This window comes from Egretta garzetta, unplaced genomic scaffold, assembly GCF_000687185.1.
Source record: "Egretta garzetta isolate BGI_Z169 unplaced genomic scaffold, ASM68718v1 scaffold40, whole genome shotgun sequence".
NCBI classification, from domain to species: Eukaryota; Metazoa; Chordata; class Aves; order Pelecaniformes; family Ardeidae; genus Egretta; species Egretta garzetta.
The window spans coordinates 820,769-846,930 of record NW_009258484.1 but is presented as its reverse complement, the minus strand read 5'-3'; the positions used below and the strand labels follow the sequence as shown (position 1 = coordinate 846,930).

At 39.7% G+C, this 26,162-nt stretch overlaps 1 protein-coding gene across 1 annotated transcript in view; it reads right to left on the bottom strand.

The window, feature by feature from the left end:
- TRPC4 (transient receptor potential cation channel subfamily C member 4) overlaps nucleotides 1-26,162 on the bottom strand; it is a 108,087-nt gene that overhangs the window by 61,368 nt on the left and 20,557 nt on the right. Inside the window, exon 2 of the mRNA XM_009644665.2 lies at nucleotides 21,227-21,745. Within this exon, the coding sequence (XP_009642960.1) occupies nucleotides 21,227-21,745 (519 nt within the window). The remainder of the gene's footprint in view (nucleotides 1-21,226; nucleotides 21,746-26,162) is intronic.

Sequence of the window (26,162 nt, the reverse complement as noted above, 5' to 3'; positions counted from 1 at the left end):
TGAAGAGAAACTTTCTTGGAGCAGTGATATTCACCTTCCATTATCACCAGGCAAATTCAGTTTCACTCCATTAGCTTAGCTTTACGAGGTGCTATCCTGTATCCTGATGTGAAAAATGGATATGAGCACAACTGTTCTTGACTCCAACCTTATGGTGTTCTATCCAAGTAATAAGAGAGCCAACAACGGAGTCATGCTGAACTCCAAGGTTTCCTACTTTCTTTACAACTGGCTGTTTATTTTGTGAAGCTTGTGTGGAACTGAAGATGCCAAAGTTCCCCAAAATCAGTGTGAATCCAGTTTTTGGAAAGAGCAACACTCATTTGAAGGCTGACTGAATACAGAATTAGAGGGATGAGGGAAAAATAAAAATGCAGACTGATTACAAAGGCATTCAAACTAAATAAAGCAATAAACCCCATATTTTTCTCTTAAAAGTTCTCTATTAACATGTTGTAGGGAGGTCTGGCTTTGTAGTTTTATTAATACTTGGGAACAGAATGTATACAGTCACTCAATCTGCTTTCCATTCTCTTCAAATACTTTAATGTTTTTCATCTTTAAGTTCCTCTTGTTTAACTTGGCTGTGTGTTTATCTGAGAATGTTAAAGGCTGAGAAATCAGATTAATCACCCTGGTCCTGCATAAAGACTACGCTGAAATGATAGCTCTTTGGCAATGATGCCGAGTGAGCATTATTCTGGGACCACGTGCAGGAGAAATGCATGTGAGTCTGTAGCAGATGCATCAATTGTATCAGCCGAGTGTGGCCTTCACAAACCTTCCTTCGAGCCTTCAGAGAGTATGTTTTTCAACTTTTTCAATATTGGTACAATTCTCCTTTCTTCCCAGTTTTGCCTTAAATGAGTAGAGAGGCACTGCTCTTGAATGGCTGGTTGACAGCCACCATATGAAGCTGCCGCAGTTTAAATGCAGAATATGAATCTTAGAAAGAATGGCAAGGACTACAATTGCTTGCTCAAAAGCCTTACTCTCCAAAAGCTCCTTTACACTTAAGAATAGGTTATGGTTGAAGAAAATTGCCTTCTCTTGTGAACAAACCTAAGAAATACTGTGCTTTCCCATAATGGGAAGATACCTAGAATACCTGTTAATGAAATTCCGTGTACCCAGCATCTGCCAGCCTGGAGAAATAGTGACAGTTCTTGGGTAGTGCTTTCCCCTTATGAAGCTCTGCTATTTGTGGCAAAACAGAGTTTGGTATCTCAAACAAAAATCTCGAGCTCCTCTCACTGTTCTCGTGCACAGAGGTATCTGAACCAGAGCAATGAAGGAAACAGTAAAGAGCCTGTTTTACTTGAGTTTTTACGTATGTGTCACTTTCAGGGATGTTCAGGCTACATCTACACTGAAAAATCAAACAGTAACTGAATTTGAGCACTGGGCCTCAGTCATCCCCACTACCTATTTCCTCTTGCCTGGATGCAGTTTTGACCTCTCCAGACAGCTCTATGGAAGGCAAATCTGCAACTTGCTGCAGCCTGTTTGCGTATAAATCACTTAGTATCACCCAGTCTTAGGGTCATGCTATGGTCCGCTTTCATTTAGCAGTGCAAACTCTCAAAGAACAGTTTCTTGTACAATATTTCACTGGATTATGTGATAGGCTTCTGTGTTAGACTGGTGTTTCTAAAATTCATTGCATGCTCCTAGAAACTGGGTAACTCTGGAGCTGGTTTTGTTTGCCAAACTTCCATACCTATTTCTTATGGAGATGGAGTAAAACACATTGGCTTATACTTCCAGGTAAAGGAACATATTTAATTTAGAAATGTGGAGGAAAATGACCATTTGCAAAAAGCTAGAGGTGGAAGAGGCATGTGTGGAGCGATATAAGCAAAGGCTGTGTTTCAGCCCCTGAAGGTTTGAGGCTACATTCTTCCTCAACAAATCGCAGACAATTTGTTCCCTGACAGAGAAATACGCTCTACAGGCCGTTGTCACTGCCTGCATCACATGCATGCCCTAGCTTTTGCTCCAGCAAGTCAGAAAGGTTACATTTCTAAGAAAAAGCTGCTCTTTAATCCTCGTGAAAGATAGCTCACTGGTACTCTGAAGGAGTATTTTCTTCTGCTTCCTTTGCACTCTTTTGTGGTGTTAAGCAGTTGTATTCTGAGCATATGCATGAAATCACAATTCCTTAAACTGAAATTTATTTGAGAATCATAGATATGTTATAATTAAGAATAAATAAACTTACTGTATAGTAAGAGATGAATACAGAACAAAAATCCAAAGCAAACCTGCAAAAAACATTGAAGTTCCTATGTGAAATGCAATTTAAATTTAGATTGGACATGTACCTTTCCCATCCCCTGGACTTATGTATAACATACAGGCTTTAACAAAATCAGCCAGGTGGTCACTTCTGCCTTGACCCACAGGCAGGCTGGGTGATGCCTCCTGAGCTAGAGGAATGTTCAGTTCCTTTTTTTCTCCATAATTCCAGCCTGGAGCTGTAAAGGTCTCATGCTAGTACCATCAAATACTGTAATCGGGGAAGCAACACCTCTTCTTTAACAAACACCCCTCTCAAATTTACTCCTGAAATACCACCTTGCTGAAGTGATGGTGGTGAGATCCTTTTTCCTCCCTATTCCTTACCACTGCCTACTCTGTGCCAGTCAGCTCCAACCCTGACAGAAGCTGTAATGCTCCCTACTCCATCCTCCATCGCCACAACAAAATTGAGATTTCTTCAGCATCCAAATGCTTCAGTGAGAAGCAGAGAGGATGGCAGCCAAAACAATCCATACTTGGTAACTGCACTATAATGTCAACTAAATGACATTGTAATTGGGTGGGGAAACAGCAGCAGCACTCTTAAGTTTTTAACTGCCATCTCTTTTAGTGCTTCATTTCAGAACTTTAAAGATAATCTAACATCAGGGGGTTTTTCTGTGGGGAATTTTTGGGAACCCAAACAAGGGATCTGACACAGCAAACCCTTAATTCTCCAACCTTAACAACTTAAAAAGGCAAAAACTCACCTCCTGTTTTGAAAAGAAGACTTAATGGCAGATATACTCACTACTGCTTTGGGGAAAGGTTTTTCTGAAGTACTGAACTTGCTGGACCTGTTACAAACCCCAGCTTTTCCATGGAAATTAAGGGAGGATAGAAACTAAAGGACCCAAGGCTGAGACACTAATATTTATGTTTGTATTGGATGAATATTTATACTGGCAGTGTTACCACTATGGTCAATTTACATTAATTGTGTTTGCGAAGGCAGGAAAGCAGAAAAGTAGGGACCTTCTTTGCCTTAACTTTCCTTTTGAAAATTACAAGATAAAAATTTTCACCCTAATGTTTTGAGGTAGTATCATCATATTTGTTGAAAAGTTGGTAGAGAAAGAATAATATACTGTTGTTAAATAGTCCATTGGTTTAATTTGTTGTTGTTACTACTTTTACTTCTATGTATTTGCGTTTCATTCCGGGGGGGGGAGAATCTCTAAACTGAACACTTTCATTTTCTATCTTCTGTTGTAACAAATAATTTTATACTGATCTACCCCTTTCCTTCATTTGAAAGTTCATGTTTCTTGGTTATTTCAAACTTGTTGAACTAGGTGTAAAGTTAAATATCCATGGAGTATTGTTACACTATTAATAACAACAGCAATATTCTTTCTGTAGCCCTAAAAGGTGTTAAGGGTTAAGAAGATACAAAAATGTTCCTCTAGTTATGATTTCAGATGAAATGCCAGGGCATATACCAGCAAACACGTATGAGAAAGACTAACATGGTTAGACTTCTTAATACCACAGAAGAGAGAGGAAGGTATCTGTCACCCTCTGTACACTTGATGACAGCTTCACAGAGACTTCTAAGCACACTGGCTAAAATGCATTTGGGTCCTCAATTCCTGTCATCACATCATAGGATAACTCATGCTGGAAGGGACCTCAGGAGGTCTCTTGTCCAACCTCCTGCTCAAACCAGGGTCACCTGTGAAATCAGACTGCATTGCTCAGGGCTTTATTCAGTTAAGTCTTGAAAATTGCCAAAGATGGAGACATCACAACCTGTCTAGGAAACCTGTTCCATTGTTTGAATGTCCTTATGGGGAAAGCTCTTCTTCTTGCAGCTGATGCCCATTGTTTATTGTCCTTCCACTGTACACCACTGCGAAGAGCCTGGCTCCATATCCTCAATGACCTCCCTGTAGTCACTGGGGAGTGATGTTGGTCCCCCCTGAAGTAATCTCTGCTCCGGGCTGAACTGGCCCTGCTCCCTTGGTTTCTCCTCAGAGGGCAAATGCACCAGCCTCCCTCCATCTTAGTGGCCCTCCACTGAACTTGCTCCAGTTTATCCGTGCATCTTTAGTATTGAGGGACCCAAAGCTGGATTCAGTATCCAGATGTGGTCTAATGAGTGCTGATTAGAGGGCAACAACCACTTACCTCAGCTATGTTCCTGTTAGTACAACTCAGGTTATGGTTAGCTGCCTTTGCTGCTGGCCCTTGTTGAGCTGGAGGTGCTCACACCTCCATCTCCTTTCCTGCATTGCTGCCAGGCAGTCAGTCCCCAGCTTGTGTCACTACAGGGGCTTCTTCCTTCCCAGGTTAAGCACTTTACATTTGTCCTTGTTGAATTTCACTAGGCTCCTGTCAGCCTGTTCCTCCAGCCTGTTTTGGTGTCTCTAAATGGCAGCCCTGGCTTGAGCATATCAGGTGGTCTCTCTAACTTAATGACATCTGCAAACTTTTAAGAAGTGTACTCCTTCATCTTCTTCAGGTCACTGATAAATCTGGGCCAGTACAGATCCTTGCAGCACTGCAGTTTTTACCTGTCTTCAGATAGAGTATGACCCATTAACCACAACCCTCTGAGCCTGATCCTCCAACAAGATTTTGACCTATCTTGTTCTTCCATCCAGACTGTAACTTTTAAACTTGTATACAACAATAAAGTGAGAAATGGTGTCAAAAGCCTTGCTAAATTCAAGGTAAAGGACATCCCTTTGGCCACAAATCTCGTTAGTGTCCAAGCAGTGTTTCTGTGGCCAGGTATGTGTACTCTAACTGAAAAAGTTGCAGCAGAAAAGCGAGCCAACTTCAAACCAATGTAGTCTTAAGTATTGACAAGATCTTGTTTAACCATCACTTGCACATTGTAATTTGCAATGATTATACCTGGAAAGATCTGTCACTGAAATCAAAATTGCTCCTACTCCCAGACTACTTTTTCAAAGGTTTAGTACTGAGCAATATTTCACAGCCAGGTTAGGAAGACCTAACCTTAATTTACTGTAATGAAAATGATGATCTCTCTTTATTCAAGTGTGATTATGCTACTCACCTTTAATGTGATTTGAGTAATATATTGGTATTGAGAATAGGGCCACATGCAGTGAAAGAAAAAAAATTTTGAGTGCATGTAAAAGCTTTGTCTTTTAATTTCAAGATTTTGACTTTGATTTTTAGTAAGTTCACTACAGGTTTCCAGCTTTGGAAATAATGAAATGGCTCAACACAAGTGGAGTCTTGCAGGCTGTCATAACTCTAACAGTTATCTCTTGCAAAACTTTCCATCTGGTCTTGAGAAACTTCATATAAAACTGAGGATTTTGCCCTCAGACCAAATCTCTGAAATGCAGCTTCGCATCATGCTTACTTTTTCAGGCAAAATCTAAAATCATCACCCACTCTCTGTACATTGGTGAAAAAAAGTCCCAGCGTGGCAGGTTGGAGGATCCCAAGCACCTGATTTTGCCAGGAGGATGGTGCCACCTGTGCAAACAGTACAAGTCCTATAAAGCTATATTCCAAGGACACATTGCCTGTTCCTCTGTGAGGACACATGGATCATGGTGGTCAAAGAGAAGTTACATTTCTTTGAAAATAAGTCTTTGGTTTCTCTCTGAACTTACCTGCTAAGTCAGACCCTTAGATCACATGGTGCATTAGAAGGGAACCTGCAGCTTATCTTGCCAAAGGGATTTTAGTAAACAGGCCCTCAAGGTTTGTCTGTCTCAGCTTAAGGGGCTTTTACAGTTCTCAGGATGACAGAATATCAGGATGTAAAAAAATTAGCTTATGCCCACTGTCACCTACCTTCCAGAAATTACATGCTATTCTTCTTAAAGGATTTTACCTTGTTCTTAGCCTGTACAACACATCTAGTTATGCCATGCCTCCTCTGCAATAAGTGTAAGTAACATCGGTGGTGACAAAAATGATTTTGTTCTTAGATGGCCTGAGTTGCTGTCTGGAGCTGTCTGTCTCTTCCCATTGACTATGAAGGGGCCCAAGGCTAGGCTGCTGACATAGGTACCTTAGTTAAATACCTGGGGTTATGTGGAATGAGTCAGGGACTCATAGCACAAACACCCTACAGGAATGGCTATTTCTAGTTTCTTTCTACATGCTATTAAGAGGGAAGAAAGAAAAAAAAGAGTCCAAGCCTTGAACTAATTTTATTAATAATATGTCAAGTCTTTTTTACCTTCTGTTACACTTTCAGCTTGTCTTAATGTCAAATGCTGCGTAACTGAGTCATGTCTTTTTGTGAACCATAACAGGGCTGCTAATGAAGCCCTGAAGGTTAGCTATTTAGAACAACCTCTAATTTAAATGACTACATTACCCTGGTAATTATATATTATTATCTTTTCTGCACAGCAGGGAGAGCAAAAAGTTTCCTTTTCCTCTTCATCCACCTAAAAAAAAAATGAGCTAGACCCTGTACTTGAGTAACAGAGCATAGCCATGTTGCACTTTGTAGACCTCCAGCAATTTCTACTTGCTGAAGATCTGCATTGGTCTTTCTCTCCCACAAACGTTAAGGACCCTCACATTTTTACTACATTATTCAGGAATGAAACACATTCAAAGCATAAAAGCCATGATTTGATGTAACAAAGAACATGCCAGAGGATGTTCAGCTCTGGATTTGTTTCTTCTCTCATTCATACACATTCACCTTGGGCTTTCCCCTGTTCTTCAAAACATTCTGTAAAATCCTCTTATCAAGTCCTTGTTTGTTTGCAAGTGGGCACCAAAAATTGAGCCCATTCTCCTCCTAGAAAAAAAAAGTTTTCATTTTTTTAAAAATCTTTCCTCATTTCCTCTTATTTTTGCAAAGTATCTCAGCAACAATTTCTTTAGCTTTTTGCCTCGCTAAAATTTTGCATCTTTCAGAAGAGGAGTATCTGATGTGAATACAATAATGGAAACAGTAAATATCAAATTAGGATGGCAGGACCTGAATTAAAGCAGAAAGATTAAAAAAAAAAAAAAGAACAAAACACACCATTTGGAGATTCCACAGGGATCACAGAATTCAAGCCAAGAAGGAAACAAAAACCTGAGTGGAAATACTGATGGATTCATTGTGTTAGGGGAGAACAGAGAAGAGGCAAGGAAAGGCAGCAACATACATAGCTGGCACTGTCAAGATGCTATTCAATCACATATTCAGAGGACAGGGAATTCTGCCCCTCCAGAATGGACACATAGTTGTATGGAACTGGTCAAGGACAGTGATAAGTTACTGGTTGTAAAGAAAGGAAGCAGTTGTTAAACCACACAGCTGTGTGATTTATGTTCTCTAAGGAACATTGCCAGTTGCTGTTGTATACGCTATTGAGGGACAAGTGACAGTACAAAATATTGATGCCCGAAGGCATTTTCCTTTCCATGCTATCACTAGTAGATGACAGCATTGCAGAGAAACTCTGAATATTGCAAAACTGGACAGTCAAGTTGAAATAAATTCAATAACTTTAGCAATAGAAAATATGGTCTAAGACAGTCATCAGAATCTCTTCACTGGTCAATGGGGACAAAAGGCAGCTCCAAAGGCAAATAATCTCACTGAACATAATAATATTCTACAAGTGCCTGTTCCTCTCCATGAATAACTACCACAGACTAGGGATCCAGTTTGAGGTTGAAACACCTAAATTTAGGCACATGTAAGTAGTGTGCCTTACTTAACTAAGTTCTCATCATCAATGACTATCTAGTTAATACAGTCAATGGATCCTAGAAAGAAATTTACCTTACATCTGGAGATACAATTCAGTTACCTACATACAGACACCTAGTGTTGTTTCAGATGTCTTGAAGTATTCTGGCCTCTGGTTCCTGGTCTGGAAGGTCACATATTCCCCGTAGGTATTGTGCCATATCTCCCAGCTCTGTTTATTCATCTCAGATAGCCTAGGTTATCTCAAATAACACTAGACACCTGTACTTAGGAAACTAAGTTGATCCCTAGTGCCTGTTCAGCTGAATCATGCTCTGGGACCCATTGCCTGTAACAGATGCTTACACACCTAGCTCACTTGTAAACAACGGGTAGACCTTAATGAGGTTCCAATTCCTACATCTCTTGTACTATTTGAGATGCCCAAGTATATCCAAGACATCTGCACAGGACTGAGATACATGAGACAGAAAATATGCATTATTGTATAAAGGAAAATTGTTTATCTATTAAATCCCTGACACACTTTCTAACGTGGAGTGTACAAGCCAGAATGAATCTGAATTCTCAGTTCTTTATCCCGGCCTTGCTAAGCATTTGTCTAAGCAGAAAAAAAAAACCCAAAAAAAGAAAACTGAAAGCAGTTGCATATAAGATAAGCAGATCTGTTCCTGACCGTGTCCATAAAGCATGGCATGCAACACATTTAGCTTGCTAAATGGTCTACTTCCATTATTGTGATACCAAATTTAATAAAAATACCATTGAAAAAAACCATGCTTTCAGTTCTCTCCTCTTTTTATTCTGGTTCAGCATGCCTTCGCACTGGTTTTAAGTTGTGTCAGGTCCTCTAAATCTAGCACCATAAGTGAAATTTCTAGGAAAGTTAAGCAACACAGAAGTAGAAGAAAGACCGGTTATATTCTATATTTATTAGTGATATTAATGAAATAAAACTGTTTTCTTTAAGCAGCAAAACTACCGAGCTTTTCACAATCTTTCAGTAAAAACTCAGCATGCTTTTTTTTTTTTCCAATCCTTCCTTCCGTCCCCACACCGGTACTTAGCAGATATTGACGTGTTGTTTTCCAGCCAACTGAAGCTGTAACTAACAACAGCAATTTCTTCTGGAGTTTTTCCCTCAAAAGGCATGATCTTTACTTTGTTGCCACGTTTTAAAAGAAAGTTAAGATTTTATTTTAAGGTGAAGAAATGGATGATCTGTATCCACAGAAGCAAACAAAGAAAATTCCCCTTCCTTGGCCCAAGACGACATTCTCTCAGGCAGATTCAAACTTTAAGAAGTCCTCAAAATTTCACTGAGGCATGAGAAATAGAGCAATTCTATGGCAGGTCTAAGCAGGAGCTTTATCAAGTAAGACAAAGGCAGAAGCTGAGTCATTGAGTACCATAGGTTTTTTTAGCCATACCCTCTTTCTGCTGAGGTAGGTTGGATTAGTTTCATTCATTAAGCAGAAATGAACCATCAGGTTGTTTGTTTTCCCAGTGTCATGAGCGCATTATCCGCAAAACAAGAAAAATACAAGCCTTAAGAAATGAAAAAAAAAAAAAAAAAAGCAATTCCTGCTTTATTTCCTTCACCCTTTTTTATCATTAGCACCTGCATAATAGAGGGTGGCAAGTGGTTGAAGGCACACTGCTGCACATAGATCAAAGCACTGGGTTCTTGTGGAAAGACAGGAGACCAAAGATTCACCCTGTGGGACTGACATGGAAACTGATGTTGAATCTACATATAAACTGTGGGCAAGCTGTGCCCCAAAGTCCACCTTGCAAGCTGATCTGGAGTGTACTTGTCAACTTCATCAGAAAGGACTGAGACAATCCCCAGGCAGGGTAAATTGGGGCACTCTCCATGGTTATGGCACGCTCAGGGAGCACCACTTCACAGAGAGGAAGGAGTTCATGTCTCCCTTTGGGAATTCTTTTGGGGCTGAGGTATGAAGAAGGCACCAGAAAACTCAGCATACGTGGATTTCAGTGAGTGGATGAATAGCCAGCAGGCACAGATAGCAACCCAAGTAATTATTCCCCTAAATCTTTAAGTGATTAAGGAGTTTACATACTTATGAAGTTAGAAGCTGCAGATACCTATACTTTATTTTTAAATCTAAATTGCAATCATTGTTCCAAAATTACTGAGCAAGGTGATGACAAAGGAAGGAGTAAAATATACTGTTCTGCCTACTTAACCACACTGTCTCTTCTGTAACTGAGTCTGGGAAACAAGAGAAGTTTTCTTTTATGATCTATGTGTCCTTACGGGGGGTTCGGTCCTAGGAGTCCTGTTTGATGTGCTCTGTCTCCCAAGATGGAGTGACTTAATTAGGGAAAACAAGATTCAACAGAAATGTGTGAAACTGCATGGGTATGAGACACCGTTCTCCTGGTGTTCAGCCTAGGGAATGATTGCCTCTAAGCCTCAAGCTCCTTCTACCTCCTGCTACCTCCTCTATGGGTCTGTAGCCTCCCTGTTTGGCAGTCAAAATCAGCAGCAGTGGATGGGCCCAGAAATATTTGTAATAGTATCAGCCCTGTGGATAGGGCAATAGAGAATGGGCAATGGGCAATGGTCTCTGCACTTCAGTAAGAATTTTTTTTTAGAAAAAAGAGGAAAAAATGGGTGACAAAGAAATAAATATGGATCTTGAGCTTCCTGGAGTGTGTCAACAAAAAGGAGAAAAGATATTTAAATGTATCACAAGGGAAAGCTATTGAGACAGTAACAAAAGAATATAGAGTGTCCCAGTATATTTTGTGTCCAAATAAACACCAAAGGAGTTCCTAATTTTCTCAGATGTCACATTTAATTCAAACTATTGACTGAAAGCTATTTGGACTAACTATGAAATAATAGATTGTGAAAGCTCAAAGTTCAAATGAGCATTATCGGAGCGTTGGCAAATTCCCCATACTTGTGATACCTCCACTGCGCATCAGAATTCGTGAAGTCTTGGTCTAGAAGGAAGTGGGTCAAAGGAGAATGGGAGACACTGGTGGACCATGCCGAAGAAGATGGCCTGAGAATGATGTGATGAAGAGAGGGGGAATGGAGTGGGGAAGAATGTAATCCTATTATTTGCAGAAGAAAGTCATGTGTCTCTGTAAGGATGACTTGTTAATAGTTTTGTGTGAACATTTTCTTTTCAGTATGAAAAATACCCTAGAAGTTCAAATGGCAACAGTCAAGCTTGAGAACTATGACTTTTACAAACATACACTCCTGTCTGTCATACCAGTGCCATACTCAACACCACTCTTAATTTTCCTACCTTAACTCCCAGAGCTGTAAAGTTTAGAAAGTTTTATCCTCTACTTAAAAAATTGAATAAACATTTGATCTCTTTGGCAGCGCAAGAGTGAGTTCATATAGCAAGAGTTTGTTTTTCTCACAAATCTTTTGTTTGATAATGGATGTATGGATGTACATATTCATGGATTCAATTGATGAAGAAACCTTTTACTATTTTAATCTTGATAGCTAAGGCCTACAGCAAAAACAAAGGGTAAGGAGGGAAGAGAATGTTCTGTGGACATCTGGTGGAGCAAAGAGGAGGTAGATTAAAAGAACCAGCGGATAGGCCTAAAACAAGTTTGTTTGGGCTCTCTCATTTTATTGTTCAATAAATATTTATCTTAATGGAAGGAGTCCTGCCAAGCAGTGGAAAAATTCACACTGCAACAGCATGCAAAAGTTTCAGCCAGTATGTTTCAATGTGCCTTGGTTAAGCAGTTACTCTCTTAGGCCAATTGCGCCTAGCACAGGCATGGAAAAATTAGATCTCAGACAGAAGGACAGAAGGCTTTATGTAAGAGCTTCCTACAAGATATGTGAGAGAGGAGGGGTTGCTTAAGAGTGCCCTGGGAGCTAAGAAACGGAAAAAATAAAAAGGAGTTAAATATTCTTCTACAAATTAGATGCCTGTATGAACTTCATGCTACAAGGGCAGTTACTAGGGCTGAAATAATACAAATTATTTGAAGATCTTGGGCTTTGCCAAAATGACTTGTAGTGAGGAGTGAAGCATAGCTGCTGGTGCAGCTATGGCAGAAGATATGGGGAGCATGAAGGAGGAGCTGCACAAACGAGGGGGTGGCAGAAGTCAGGAATGGCTGATGGAGGCCATGGGAGGAATGGAGGCAGCCGGCAGATGCAAATCCCACCATAGCTCAGTCTGGGGCTCATCACCCAGCAAAAATAACCTGAGCTGTCAGTTAGGTGCTCTTGCAGGGGTGGGAGGGAGAACAGCCAGATCCCCAGCAAGTATTTGGAGGGAGGAAAGAAGGCTGTAATTTCCTATAGTTATAGGCTTACATTCAAAATGAAGTCCTGTGCACTACCTTATTTATTCACCTCGTTAAATATTTTTTTTCTCTAAACTTTTGTTAAGCACATATTTTGTTATTATAAGTCAAAGAAATTAGCTCATGGTGCTGTCTACTCCAGGTTTGTAGGGAAGCTTGTAGATGCATTAGTGGTGACTCCTTCAAACCAAAAGCTAACTTCTGTGGCTGCCAGTCACATCTGAGCAGAAGGGTTGTGCACTGCTGGTTGGTGATATGCACTCCTGGTTGTTCCTGCTTGAGGCAGACATCCCAGTGACATATTTTTTTTAAAAAAAGGTGCAGAAAAGGAACTGAAATGAGAGATTTCCACTGCACTTCATTAACAGCAAGTCTCCTACTCCTTGAGTTAATTACTTCTAGCAAGTGTTCAAAATAAAAAGATGTTGGTGTCAGTTCATGAATAGTTTAACTAGAACTGTGATGAGAGGGTTGCAACTTGTGTGCAGCATATAGCATTCAAAGGTTATCGATGCCTTCTGAGACATCATTAAGAAAGCGCTGAGATTCACTTCCCCTTATGTGGGCTCTGAGCATTCAGAATCTGAAATCTCTGTTACCACAGGGTACAAATTACAGTTGACGCAATAAGTTGTCTAATTTGCATCTACATTTTCAATGCCTAGTGAAGTAATCCTTCTAGCTGAAGTGCCCTGTTTCCTTATCCAGCCAAGGGAGCAGAGATAGATGTCTCTGGAGTTAACGCAGATGTCTTATCTTGAGCAGACAGGATCTCCCTCTGTGCATACCTCTGTCTTTTGACTGTATAAGGAATTTGCTCGCATACTTTAGGAGGATTGCTTCACCAATTTAAAATGTAGGCACAATTAAATGCTGTATTAAGCAGATGTGCTCCCACCCTGTGATTAAAGAACATTTTTTTCTAGCAGCAGTAAGTACGGCTTCCACAGGGACCCCTACACTTCATTCAGTTCTAAGGTGATAGCCAATTAGAGTAAGACTTTAAGTATGTGTAGCAGATAAGCTACTTCCATAATTTATGCTACTTAACAATCTGTGGAGTCTTTCTCTATAAACACAGAGACTTTTACATGAATTGAAAAGCAAACATATGACCTGCTTTAGAGTACCTGGCTCTTGCCTGGAAAAATGTTTACCAAACGTATTGAATACTAGGGCTGAGAGTCTGCAGGAATGGGTCTTTTGGAGACATGGACACAAACGCGCATACATCACTCCTTTCAAATATGGGATTCACAGACTAAACACACCTTCCCTTGGTGTTAAAAATGTCCGAGTATGATCAGAGTCCATTTTTGGGGGGGTTTGTTATTTTTTACATGCAGACTTCTGACTGCACCTTTCCAGCCTTTTGACAAATATTCAGACACATAGCGACTTGCTAACACATGGCTGATGAGTTTCTGCTTATCTTTCAGGTGTGGTTTTTTTTTTTTTTAAGCACAGGATAATTCTTAGATGCTGTGTTTCCAAAGTCACCCCTGCTTGCAGAGCCAATAATTCAGGCTTTTGCATTTGAAAGACATTTAATGAGAAATTCATTATAATGGCTACTAAAATTACTCAAAATCAATCTGAGGTTCCAAAGGAAAATTCTACTCTCTGAGTCAGTCACAAAGCTTGACTTAGAGTCTTAAACTGTATTTCTGCCAGAGGAGGTCTATGGAAATTTCCAGCATTTCCAGACACATTTTATATTCCATATCTGAACAAAAAGAAGGAGTTCCCTACAGATTGGAAGTTTAAAGATTAAAAAACATTATTAAGAACATGGCAACTTTTCATTTCAGTACTTTAAAATTATTTTCTCTTGACATTGTTGACATATGAAATTTTTATAAGGAATAATTTTTGCTTTCTATCATATTTATACTGCTTTTTATAATAATATGATATGGATGATATTAGGTATAAGGATTATATTGTCAGAAATGTTAAAGTCCAAGTGAAATAAGAAGCTGCTGCAGTCAAACACAATGCTTTACTTTATTGAAATGAAGTGTTTAGACATCGACATGAAATGAGAAATTTGAAGTGATTTGACATGTTTTCATTGAAAATTTCACCGAATTGGTGACATTATTGTGAAACATTTCCATTTCACTGAGCCTGTATTTTGCATAGAAAACTAGTGAAGAACTGGTGATTGCATTTTTAAAAGTCCTCTTCTGAGCGGGAGCAAACAGATGGCTTTTATTATCAGTAACAAACAACTTTTTTTTTATCCCACAGCACTATTTTCCTAGAAAACAAGAACTGATGTATGAAATGTGAATATCATATTATTATATTTAAGATTTAATTATCCACTTAATAGCTTAGTGATATTGCTTATATCAGTAACCTTTGGTGTGTGTTTTATGGGAACATACAGGTTTGTGTTAAAAACAGTTGATCCATGATGTGTGTTTACTGTGTGGGGGAGTCCTGTCTCCCTTCTTGTCTGTCTGCAAATAAGTAAGCAAGTTAGTCTGAAGCTGATTTCCCTGAAATATTTTGCCTGAAATTCTTATTAATAAGCCTGTACTCTTGCTAAATCTAAATGTCATTAACTGTGTTAAATTGTTAAAAACCACTCCCTCTTCCCCTCTTTCTCTGACTCTTTGCCAGTTGAGGCTCTGCAGGTGCTAACAACTCAGAAAATCAGGACCTGCCTGGGAAGTGGGAACTGTTATGAGACCAACTCGAGGATTTGGGGGAGTTTTAGTAGTTAAGCAGCCGCATTTTTGGTAAACATAGATTATTCAGCTCTATAGAAATGTACTGAAAAGAGAAATGAAACTTTAGAAATTGTTCTATGTTTTAAATTAATCCTTTAGAAAAGTTAATGAAGGATCAGGAAAAATGTCCTTCCTGAATGTATGTTTTAGTAAATTTAGTTCTTGCTTCTTTGTCTACACCTCAACATGATACAGAACCATGTTATAATGATGTATTTAATTTTTAAAGATAAAGACAGAAAAGAGCTTATTAAAACGTTGCAAGAGTGTCAAACTGAAATGTGTAGAATTTAACCTACTTTACATCTTGCTAATATCAAGTATTCTAAATATTGTAATGCACTTGTACTTCCAGAGGAAGTGAAAAATGATCAGAGTAAGCTAAGAACTGAAAAGAAAAAAACTCAGCTAATCTTTATTAATTTGAAAAGTGAAAGAGAAAAGGTTAACAGTTATATACTTAAAAATTCATATTTCCTCTGTGTTGATACCAGAATGTCTAATAACAAAGCAAAATGAGACAATACTGCCACTAAATACAACCTCACCCCGCTACTGTGTTTGAGTTTATACAGCTACAGCTTAAGTGACATGGGTCAGTTAGTATGGCGCAAGATGAGACAGAGAAAAAAAATTACTAGTATAAGGATTTAAATTGCACTGATTAAACTTACTATGAAACCAGAGGATATTGATTCAGTCTATAAATCCCCCCTCCCTACTTTATTTCACATATATGGGAAAAATACTAAGTATTTTAGTAAGCAGTCTTTCACATATGTGCAAATATATGCATAAGACCTAAACAGAACCAAAGCTAAAACAAAGCCAACAGATGAGTGGGGTTTTGCTGTGATTTCTCTGTTAAAACCTCTCAATCTGTATGAGACAGAACATGCATTTTTCAATGAGTGGCAAAGATTACTGTCCACTAATTATTATAGACTGCTACCTAATAGCATTGTTGCACCAGGGTTTTGCAAATTACTTAAAACTCAGATTTTATTATTATTATTATTATTATTATTATTATTATTATTACAGGTAAAATAACTTCTGCTTGTGAATCATATACAGAATTAAGGATTTCCCTTTTACATGATTGAATGAAACTGCAGTTGAATCAGATAACATTTTTCTTTGGTTCAGGAAAATGGGAAACTATTTCTGATTACTCATTGTGTGCTTAGAATCTAGCAAGATGGAATTGTGACAGCCTTCATAAGCTCAAACCCTCCCTTAGTTGAGATAATATTATACAGAAGAAAATTAGACAACAAAATGTTTGTGCCCAGTGCAGACTGGTTGCATGACTGCAGGGAATCTCTCTTGTCTGCTGCTACTTGTAGCCCAGGCAACAGTCAGTGTCAGAAACAGGCACCATAAGCATCACCAACGTGTCTTTGCTTATAATCAAACAGCATCAATGGTGCAAAATGAATAGGGGAAAAAAATGGTACCTTGGGTGTTCTGTTCTGTGTGCTATGCCAAAAAAATATTGCGGGTAAGCACACAAAATATACATGCTGGCAGATACTCTGGTTCTACCACTTAACTCAGACCAGATATTATCCACAGTCTTGCCAGACATTATTCTGCAGTGTAAATTTGAAACTATAAATCTCTTTCAACTTCCTTAGTTATTAGTCAAAGAAGCTAGCTGGTTTTATCAGGGAAATTTCTTCCTTGGCAACACATAGTAGGTTCCCTCTGACATGACTCCATGGACTGAGAACTGATACCACTGAGATGCCTTTTCACAGTACATGAATGAGGATCACAGTATTATGGCAAGTGCAAAATGAATGGAAATGCAGAAGATAAGCACATTTCACTGTGGAGAACCCCAAATCCATTTGCCATAACTTCTGGATTTTGTGGAGAAGGTCCACTTCAGGGGCAATCTGGTGACCTTGAACAATGCAGGAGGCTCTGAGAATGAATGTGCTTTCTTTATTTCCATGGATGATAATACAGAGGTGGTACCAGTGGCTTGCAGACCACTACACCAAGCATTGCTTAATCACTTCACTTTTAAGAGACTTTCTCTGTTACAAGGTGTTTCTAGATCTACATTTGATCAAACACTGTGTCATTTTGTAGCTCCTCAAGAACTCCCAGCTTGACAATTATCTTTTCTCATGTTTTTCAACTTTCCTTTCTTTACACAATTAAAATTCTTCACCATCCACTTGTATGCTTCTCCTAGAAGTGCCCTCAATCTGCCATTCCTACCCAATCTTATGTCTTTGAGATTAATCCAAGTTATATTACCCAAAGCCTACTCCAGTCCTTTACAAGGTTTAGAATCATAGAATCATAGAATGTTTGGGGTTGGAAGGGACCCCTAGAGGTCATCTAGTCCAACCCCCCTGCAGGGAGCAGGGACACCGCTAACTAGATCAGGTTGCTCAGAGCCCCAACCAACCTGGCCTTGAATGCTTCCAGGGATGGGGCCTCCACTACCTCTCTGGGCATCCTGTTCCAGTGTTTTACCACCCTCATTGTAAAGAATTTCTTCTTTGTATCCAGTCTAAAGCTACCACTTTTTAGTTTAAAACCATTACCCCTTGTCCTGACACAGCTGGCCCTACTAAAAAGATTTTCTCCATCTTTCCTATAGGCCCCCTTTAGGTACTGAAAGGCCGCAATCAGGTCTCCTTGCAGCCTTCTCTTCTCCAGGCTGAACAAGCCCAATTCCCTCAGCCTGTCCTCATAGGAGAGGTGCTCCAGCCCTCGGATCATTTTTGTGGCCCTCCTCTGGACCCGCTCCAACACTTCCATGTCCTTCTTGTACTGAGGGCTCCAGAGCTGGACGCAGTACTCTAGGTGAGGTCTCACCAGAGCAGAGTAGAGGGGAAGAATCACCTCCCTCGATGTGCTGGCCACGCTTGTCCCGATGCAGCCCAGAGTACGGTTGGCCTTCTGGGCTGCCAGCGCACACTGCTGGCTCATGTCCAGCTTTTCATCCACCAGCACCCCCTTAGTTCTAATGTGTTTCATACCCACTTGCTTATTAACACCAAGAGGAATTACTGCTAATAATTGTTAGTGTTATTTTCAACTTGAAAAAAAAAGGTAATCTTTAACTCCTGAGCAATTAATTGTAAAAGCAGCATAAAAGGACACGTGTTCCTACTTTACTTGTCCTCATACTTCATTATTAATTACTTTAAGCTGTGATTTCTGGACTTAGACTGGATGTTCTGAACAACCAGACCTGATTACTTACTCATGGAGCTCTGACCTCAGCCCCAGCATAGCATTACAGTGTCCTTCAGTAATAGCGTGAATAAATGTTGAGATGTTAGGGATGGGTGGTAAGATAAGAAGGGAAGATAATGTATCCTTAGCTGTTTTGCTGTTTTATTGGGGGCATTTGGGTTGGAGTTTTTTTTGTTATTATTATTTTGCAGAATAGCAGGCAAGTTAAGAGAAAGACAGATAATAACTAGAACTGATAGCATCACAAAAATGCAAATCCATGTTTGCTCCTGTCGTAATAGAAAACTCTTTGCTGTAGAACTGACTCTTGGTGGTTGAGACACACAGGGCAGAGGAATTAGACATATCACCCCAAACCAGTATTTTTAAACAGATTAAATCCAAGATAATATATTAATGGACTAGTTAAAATCTAGCCCACACTTTTTTCCTGCCTTTTTTAAAATAAGATGTATAAGGTGCCTCTGCTGCTTGCCATCAAGTTTTCCTTGAATAGTTGTAGTGTAAGGGTATATGAAATATGAGAGCATCCAGTTCTTTTAATTATTTGGTTAAGGTTAATTAGTATAACAGAAATAGAAAACAACAAGAAAAGTGATAAATTCAACACAGAAACCAGGGTATAATAGACACAATGGTGAAGACCAAGACTCTATAGCATCTGACAAATGGACCATTAAAAGACTGGCTGCAATTGTCTCGAGGAGGGTCAACCTCAACTTCATAACTGATTATAAGGAGGGCAAAACATCATTACCATGAGTATTATGGGATGTTTGAGGGGGGTCATGGAACTCATGGGAAGTTCAAAGTTATTAAGGGTCTTGTGGGATGACGTAAAATTTATTATGGGATGTACAGAGGAAAGGTAAAGGGTGCGGAAGGATCAGGGGTGAACAAGCATGGCGAAACAGAGAGGAGAAGGCAATCAAGGGACTGGTCTTGAGTAAGCAGGGCTTGTGCATATGCTTGTGCCTGGGACGGAAACCTCAGGGTCTCCAGGTTCTGCTGGATGGGCTCCAGCACCTGTGCCAAAAGAATCCCCAGACCCTGGAGGCCGCTGGATTCAGTGGCTCCTGTAACATCCTTAACACAAGAAATAGAAAGACCTGTCTGATCTATTTTCATCATGAGCCATATGCACCAGGACAGGCAGAATCCAAACATTCGTTATGCCTGAGGTAAGTTTCTTGACCTTGGAGCTGTACCTACTAGCATACTGTTGTAATAATCAGAAATAGAAGGACTGATCAGTTACAGTGGCTACTATTTGCTCCAGCATCTAGTAGGGAATACATTTAGGAAAAGAGCAAAAGAATCTAATAAAACTTGATTTTGCTTCAGGGAGACTCAAACGGTAGGGATAGTGGGAAATATTTATAGAAATTAAAAATGTATGTAAAATGTAAAAGATCCACTGATTTGGAATTGTTGCACTAAATCAGTATTGCTTTAATGTTCACTATTACAAAGAATCAATGAAGTGTAATCAGCTGTATTACTGCAATTTAATTAGGCACAGGAATCAGATGCAACTATAAAAAACATTTCACCCTACAGATGTCTCTCACTGTCTCTATTTCAAATTAAGAAAATTCAAGCTTTGTATTTAGGTTTAAAAAATAAAACTGTGAGAGGTTAGAATTTTATTTCAATGCATGAATCCTTTGTGAAATAGAAGTCCAAGCTAGAATTTCTTAAATCACGGTGGGACAGCATTGGTATTTCAAGAAATAGAAACAGTAGTTGTTAAGAAAAGTCTGGAATAGTACCATCTGAAAATAATTTACAAAGGCAGTGAATATGTTGCCTAAACCATAATACTATCAAACAAAAAATTATGCAATACATTTCCTGAAGGAAAAAATGCTTATTAGAAGACTTAAGAAGTCAGAGACCAATTGAGATATTTTTCTAGCAGTACTTCAGTAGGTCCCTACCTTCATGATAACTTCTTAGCATTACTAAATTATATTTCAGATGTACAACAGAATTATTAGGTTTGGTTATTGTTCCTGCAAAACTTTCTAAAATAACATAGTAAGGCATTTACAATTATATTTTGCAGAAAAGAGACTTAGCAGTGATAGATAGACTAGTTCAACATAACACAGAAGTTTCTTAAGCATTTGCCATATTTTATATGAACAAGTAACATTTAGTTATTTAACAGTGTTTGTCTTGCTGCACTTCCACAGTTCAGCCGGTTTTGGATGTACAGGTTGCACATGAGATGATAAAACACATTCTGACATGAAGATGAGCAGGGATCAAGTGAAGTTTTGGAAATATCAGGGGAACCGTCTTCCTAACTCATTTTTCTGTCTGGATTGCTTTTCATGCACATAAGAACTTGAGTATTTTTAAAAGAAATGCAGACATCCTCTGATTCCAATTGAATACCTATATCAGTGAAGCAAACTCATGAATTTTTAAATGTCATGGAAACCAAGACCCAGGTATCTCCATTTTGTATTATTTATGAAAAAGAATCCAAATGTCAAAGTTTTGGGGAGTCAGGCACTGCTATCTTATGTTTCAGTATCTATTTATAATAGCTATTTTTTGAAGAAACCTCTTTATAGAGGTAGCTGTAGTATTTTATAGATGTTTAAACACATAGCCTCCTTTTTCTGTCAGACACAACTAAAGCTAATTTGAAGTATGCTGTATATATTTCTCATTATTGAATAGCTCTTCAGAGCACAACTACTGGAGACTATGTCTATGCAGGTGCAAAAGAAAAAGAAAGGTTTCTTTGGATCTGTGCTATAACAGAACATTTTAAATTCTAATACTATCAAACTATAGCAGCTACTCAAATTCACCTAATTAAAAGTATAAAAAAAGAAGAGACCCTGTGGAACAAAAAACGATAAGCAGCAGTTTGTCTCAGTTAAAAGGATGTATTTCAGGCTATTATCTATCATGTTACTACTACTAAATATGCTTAAATACTCTCCAGCACACTCACCTCTTTTTGACGGTACTTAATTGCCAGTTTCAATCTTGCAAGATCATTACCACTTTGTTCTTCTATCAAGCTATTATCATCTCTGTAATTAAGAATAATTTCCAATTCCCTAGAACTCCGTGTCTGATCCAGGAGATCTTTTGCAAATTGCTTGCATTGCCGTGACAGTTCCTCATACTCCGACTTAAATTCATTCTCGACTTTACTGAGTTCCTGCAGCTCCCAGCTCAGTTGAAAAGCGGTAAGGAAAGGATCCTCGCTGGACAAAGCAATCAAGGATGGGCTTGCCAGAGCCTTGTAGATATTGAGTCTGGATCGAGAGTGGCGGAGGCTGTCCACATCTGAACTGGAGACACATTCGACGCAGTTACAGCGGACCTCATGTGGCCTGGGCACGGAGACCCCTTTCTGCACAAGGAGCTTTATGATTTCATAATTGTTGGTGTGGGCAGCCAGAATAATGGGTGTGATATCTGGAGTAAATTCCGAAAACTGCTTGTCCAGAAGCACTGGTGGCACCTGTGAAAAAAGGCAAAAACCCTTACAGGCCTCTTCATTGAACAAGAGCTACAAAGAATTAAGCTATGAATAGTTTACTTACTGATGGATCTTTGTTTCTGACCAGAGTTGATGGAAACACTTTAAACATAACAATTCAATTAGCTAAGATAGCTTCTTTCCAGTTAATAAATTGCTAAAAACAGGGTGTGATTTTTCATAAAACCTGTTTGTATGTAAACAGCCCATTGGCGACGATTCATTAGAGAAAATGATTAGACAAACAAGGGAGAGTCAGACACAAATGCTCCTGTTGGGTCCCTTGAAGTGCCAGCTGTGAGCAAGATGGAAATGTTTTCTCATCTCTGGTTAAGCTCAGTTTTATAGGGAAGAGAGAGTCATGGGGGCATAATTGTGATTCTCTGAAGGAAGCAGTGAACAGGACACAGACAAATTAGAGTTATAAAATAAAACGGGAAAGGAAATGAGAAAGAAAAGATAAATTTTCTTAAAGAGAAGGTTGAAAATGTGACTGTGTAGAGAAACAAAGATACCTGCTGCAGAGAGCTTAATGTCTTAAGGCACAGTTCTACATCCACATGTTAGACAAGCATACTCTCTTTATAGGAGGAGAGTTGGTAGAACAAGGGCCCCAAGAGAGCGTTTTTAAAGCCTCTTCTGGTTTGCATTTCTGTATTTTCAGTCTTCTGGTGTGTTTTTATATTTTATCAGAAGACTGTAAGGTCTTTCATTTTAAGCTTGTTTCTTTATTTTACAGTACCAGACTCTAAAGTCTTTTCCAGATCAAGACAGCTCATTAGACTAGTATGATGAAGCCATGTAAGTGTAATTAGCCAATATCAATGAAGAAAATGGTATTGGCATCATCACTTATGGACTTCCTTTGGTCCATAGTTCAACAACCAAGTACAAACTCAATCCACATCAGCAAGGTGTTCTGAGCGGTGCTCCTTCAGGAGGAAGAAAATGGGAAAATATTGGACTAGAATTTATCTGAAGTCTAGGCAAATAAATGGCCACTGGAGAGAGGAAAAAATGTTTGATAGAAGTGTTATGACAGAAGAATGACCTCGTTGGAAAAACCACAATTACCTAAGAAGAGAAGTTAATAGGAAACAGGTAAAGCATGTGAGAGCGATGTAAAAATGAGTTTAAATGAGCTATATTTAGAGCCTGGGAGTGAAAGAAGTGGAGCAAAAACCTAAATGCACAGAAATCAGGCAGAAATTCAGTGGAAAACTAGAATGAAATTAAGCTGAAAAGACATGGTAGTCTGTGGATCTAAATCCATAAATAAAATCAATAGAACATGGATTTTTTTATCCCTCTTTCTAATGAAGACACTGTATTTTGTATATTTTTTAGCTGTTCTCCGTGTAAAACAGTTCATGTTTGTTCAATGGGACTGTGTCCATGTATACGAGCTGCTCTGTGTGTGGGCTGTAAAATGGGGGCCTGAAACACTAATTAGCTGAATGAGAGAATTACTTTGGGAGGTGGCCACTTATTCACATAAAATGGGCTGGAAAGTCAAGACTGGAGATGTGGCGTTCGGGATTGTATTCATACATCCCTAGGGAAACAACCCCTGCCTGGCCATAGCGCATTGCTGACCTCGAGAAGCCGTGCCGGTTTCTGAGAAGGTATGTGGAGTCAACAGGCAGAAATCCCTTTTCTCCCTTCCCACGCACTCAAACATGCACGCTCAGCTTGGCACTGGGTAAGGCCGGCATGGAGTCCATTTCAGAGCAGGGCTGTGGGATGCTGGAATTAGCCCACCCACCCTCACGACCCCACGCAGAGGGAGCAGCCGTCCTCACAGTCCTCCCCACGGGCTTATGAGAGATGTTTGCAACCAGTGGTCATGAGCTGAGCAGCTCCTGAGCAAGTTCTCTTCCACTTCCCTCTTCTTTATTCTGAGGTACAAATGAAATAGTGTCGTGTGCACAGGCATACAGAGACATATGGTTTTAAAATTACTCAGCAGGTAAGGAACCCAGCTGAGACTATACTGAAGATACGTATGGGTGGGGGAGGCGCTTGGGTACAAGAACAAGCAGAAGGCCTGTGTGCTGTGCCTGATCTCATCTGCAGTCAGGGCAAGAAACACAGCCTGGGCACGTGTCTTCTCAGAGGACTCTCTGGCTATGTCCACACTGCTCTGTCAGGTCTCTCGCTGGAAACTGCCAGGGCACCTCTGGTCATCTGTCACCTCCAGCCTGAACACAGAGCAGAGCCCTCCTGGGGATGCCTGCATGACCAGATCGCTTCATTATTCCTATCCTATTCCTATGGACTGGGACTTGGAATCCATACCTGTTTTCTCACCATTCTGTGGTGTTAGTGGGGAAAATAAGACCCATTTCCAACCCCAAACCTTATTGGTTATTGTAGTCTTAGATTTGTCTTCTCCTTTACTTATGAATTATATAGGAAAAAAAAAAAAAGAGCACACCTGTGCACACACAGTTTACCTGCTCTCCAAATTGCAACTGTGGCCACTGCTTTTGAGGCTAGAAAGAGATTAAAATAGCACTAGAGGCTCAAACTTTGCATTAGCAGAAGCAAGCTTTTGGGCTGTCATCGGTCTGAAAAAGGTTTACAGGGAGGGATGTGTTGTGCTCTGACAGCATCCACCACAACTAGTGAGACTCTCCCTTGGCCCTGGGGTTAGGGTACCAGGGAGCAGAGGAGAGAGCTGAAAGGGCAGAAGACTCAAGGACACAAAGCTGTAACTCCAGACTCACCAACTGCTCAGAGTATTCCTCTGTCACTTAGCATGTAATTATCTTTGTACTTTCTGTCAGTAGTAAACTAATATTTGCTTCAAGCCCTGCCAGAACTGAAAGCTATCTTAACATGTCCTTAATCACAATCTTCTTTAAAAAAATGAACAGTGACCCAGCTTCAAATAACATGGCATTACAGTGATTGACTTGTACATAGGGTCCATTAAATCAAAAGATGCTTGTTTTTCTCACAGCTTTATCAAAACCTTTCACCTTCAGGTAACTCAGCTATAAGGCTAATGCACACATTTTGGAATGCATACCATCAGAATTTACCCAAATAATAGAACTGTGTACTAGATAATTTCAGCCTTAACTTACAGAAACATTTACACTTAAAGGGCAAACCCTAAGACTGCAACTTTAATTACATCATGAGTTTAACCCCTGACTTTTTACCTCCTATTTTAAGATTGCCTACTCATTTAAACCAAAGATATATAGAATGCCAAAGCAAGAAGGTCAAATTATTCCCTCACCTGCAGCATAATGAAGTACTTATCTTTTGAAGTTCTGAGTGCTCTCATGGCACTCCGAATATTTCAGCATTTAACTGTTGACCCAGAGTACTCGCTCTGAAGTCACCAGACTTATGACGAATTTTACTTTCAAACTATTGAAAAATAGCTCTCTTTAAAGAAGCCAAAACAAATAACCAGCATACGCTAATACTAGCCACACAATCTAACTCCTTGACAGAACACTGACAGAAAACATATGAATCTTCCTTAAATCCTGGAAGCATGGAAAGCTACTAGGTCTTACAGTCACTGACTGTGACTCTCCAAGGCTTAGCAGTGGTGTGAATATATTACACACTTTGGAGTTAATAAGTCAAGAGTGAGGCTGCTTAACCTTAGAAAGGCCAAATTATTTTTACCTTCTTACATTTTGTTGAAAATATTCTACTTCTGCACTATTTATAGGGCTGAGCAAAGCAGTTTGGTGATTGTGTATACTTGTATGAGTATCTGTATGAGGATGAGTAGGCAAAAAGAAAACAAAACAGAAAAGAAGAAAGCATAGCTCAAAGTCTGTACACTTCAATGCTCAAGGACATGAGATTTTTTTATTGCATTCCTTTTCCCTGCACTTACTGACATCATCTATCTGGACTTCGGCAAAGCCTTTGACATGGTCCCCCACAACATCCTTCTCTCTAAATTGGAGAGCTATGGATTTGATGGGTGGACTGTTCGGTGGATAAGGAACTGGCTGGATGGTGGCGTCCAGAGGGTAGTGGTCAATGGCTCGATGTCTGGATGGAGACCGGTGATGAGTGGTGTCCCTCAGGGGTCCGTACTGGGACCAGTGCTGTTTAACGTTTTCATCAATGATTTAGACAGTGAGATCGAGTGCACCCTCAGCAAGTTTGCGGATGACACCAAGCTGAGTGGTGTGGTTGACACACCAGAAGGACGGGATGTCATCCAGAGAGACCTGGACAGGCTGGAGAGGCGGGCCTGTGTGAACCTCATGAGGTTCAACAAGGCCAAGTGCAAGGTCCTGCACCTGGGTCGGGGTAACCCCCAGTATCAATAAAGGCTGGGGGAAGAAAGGATCGAGAGCAGCCCTGCTGAGAGGGACTTGGGGGTGCTGGTGGATGAAAAGCTGGACATGAGCCGGCA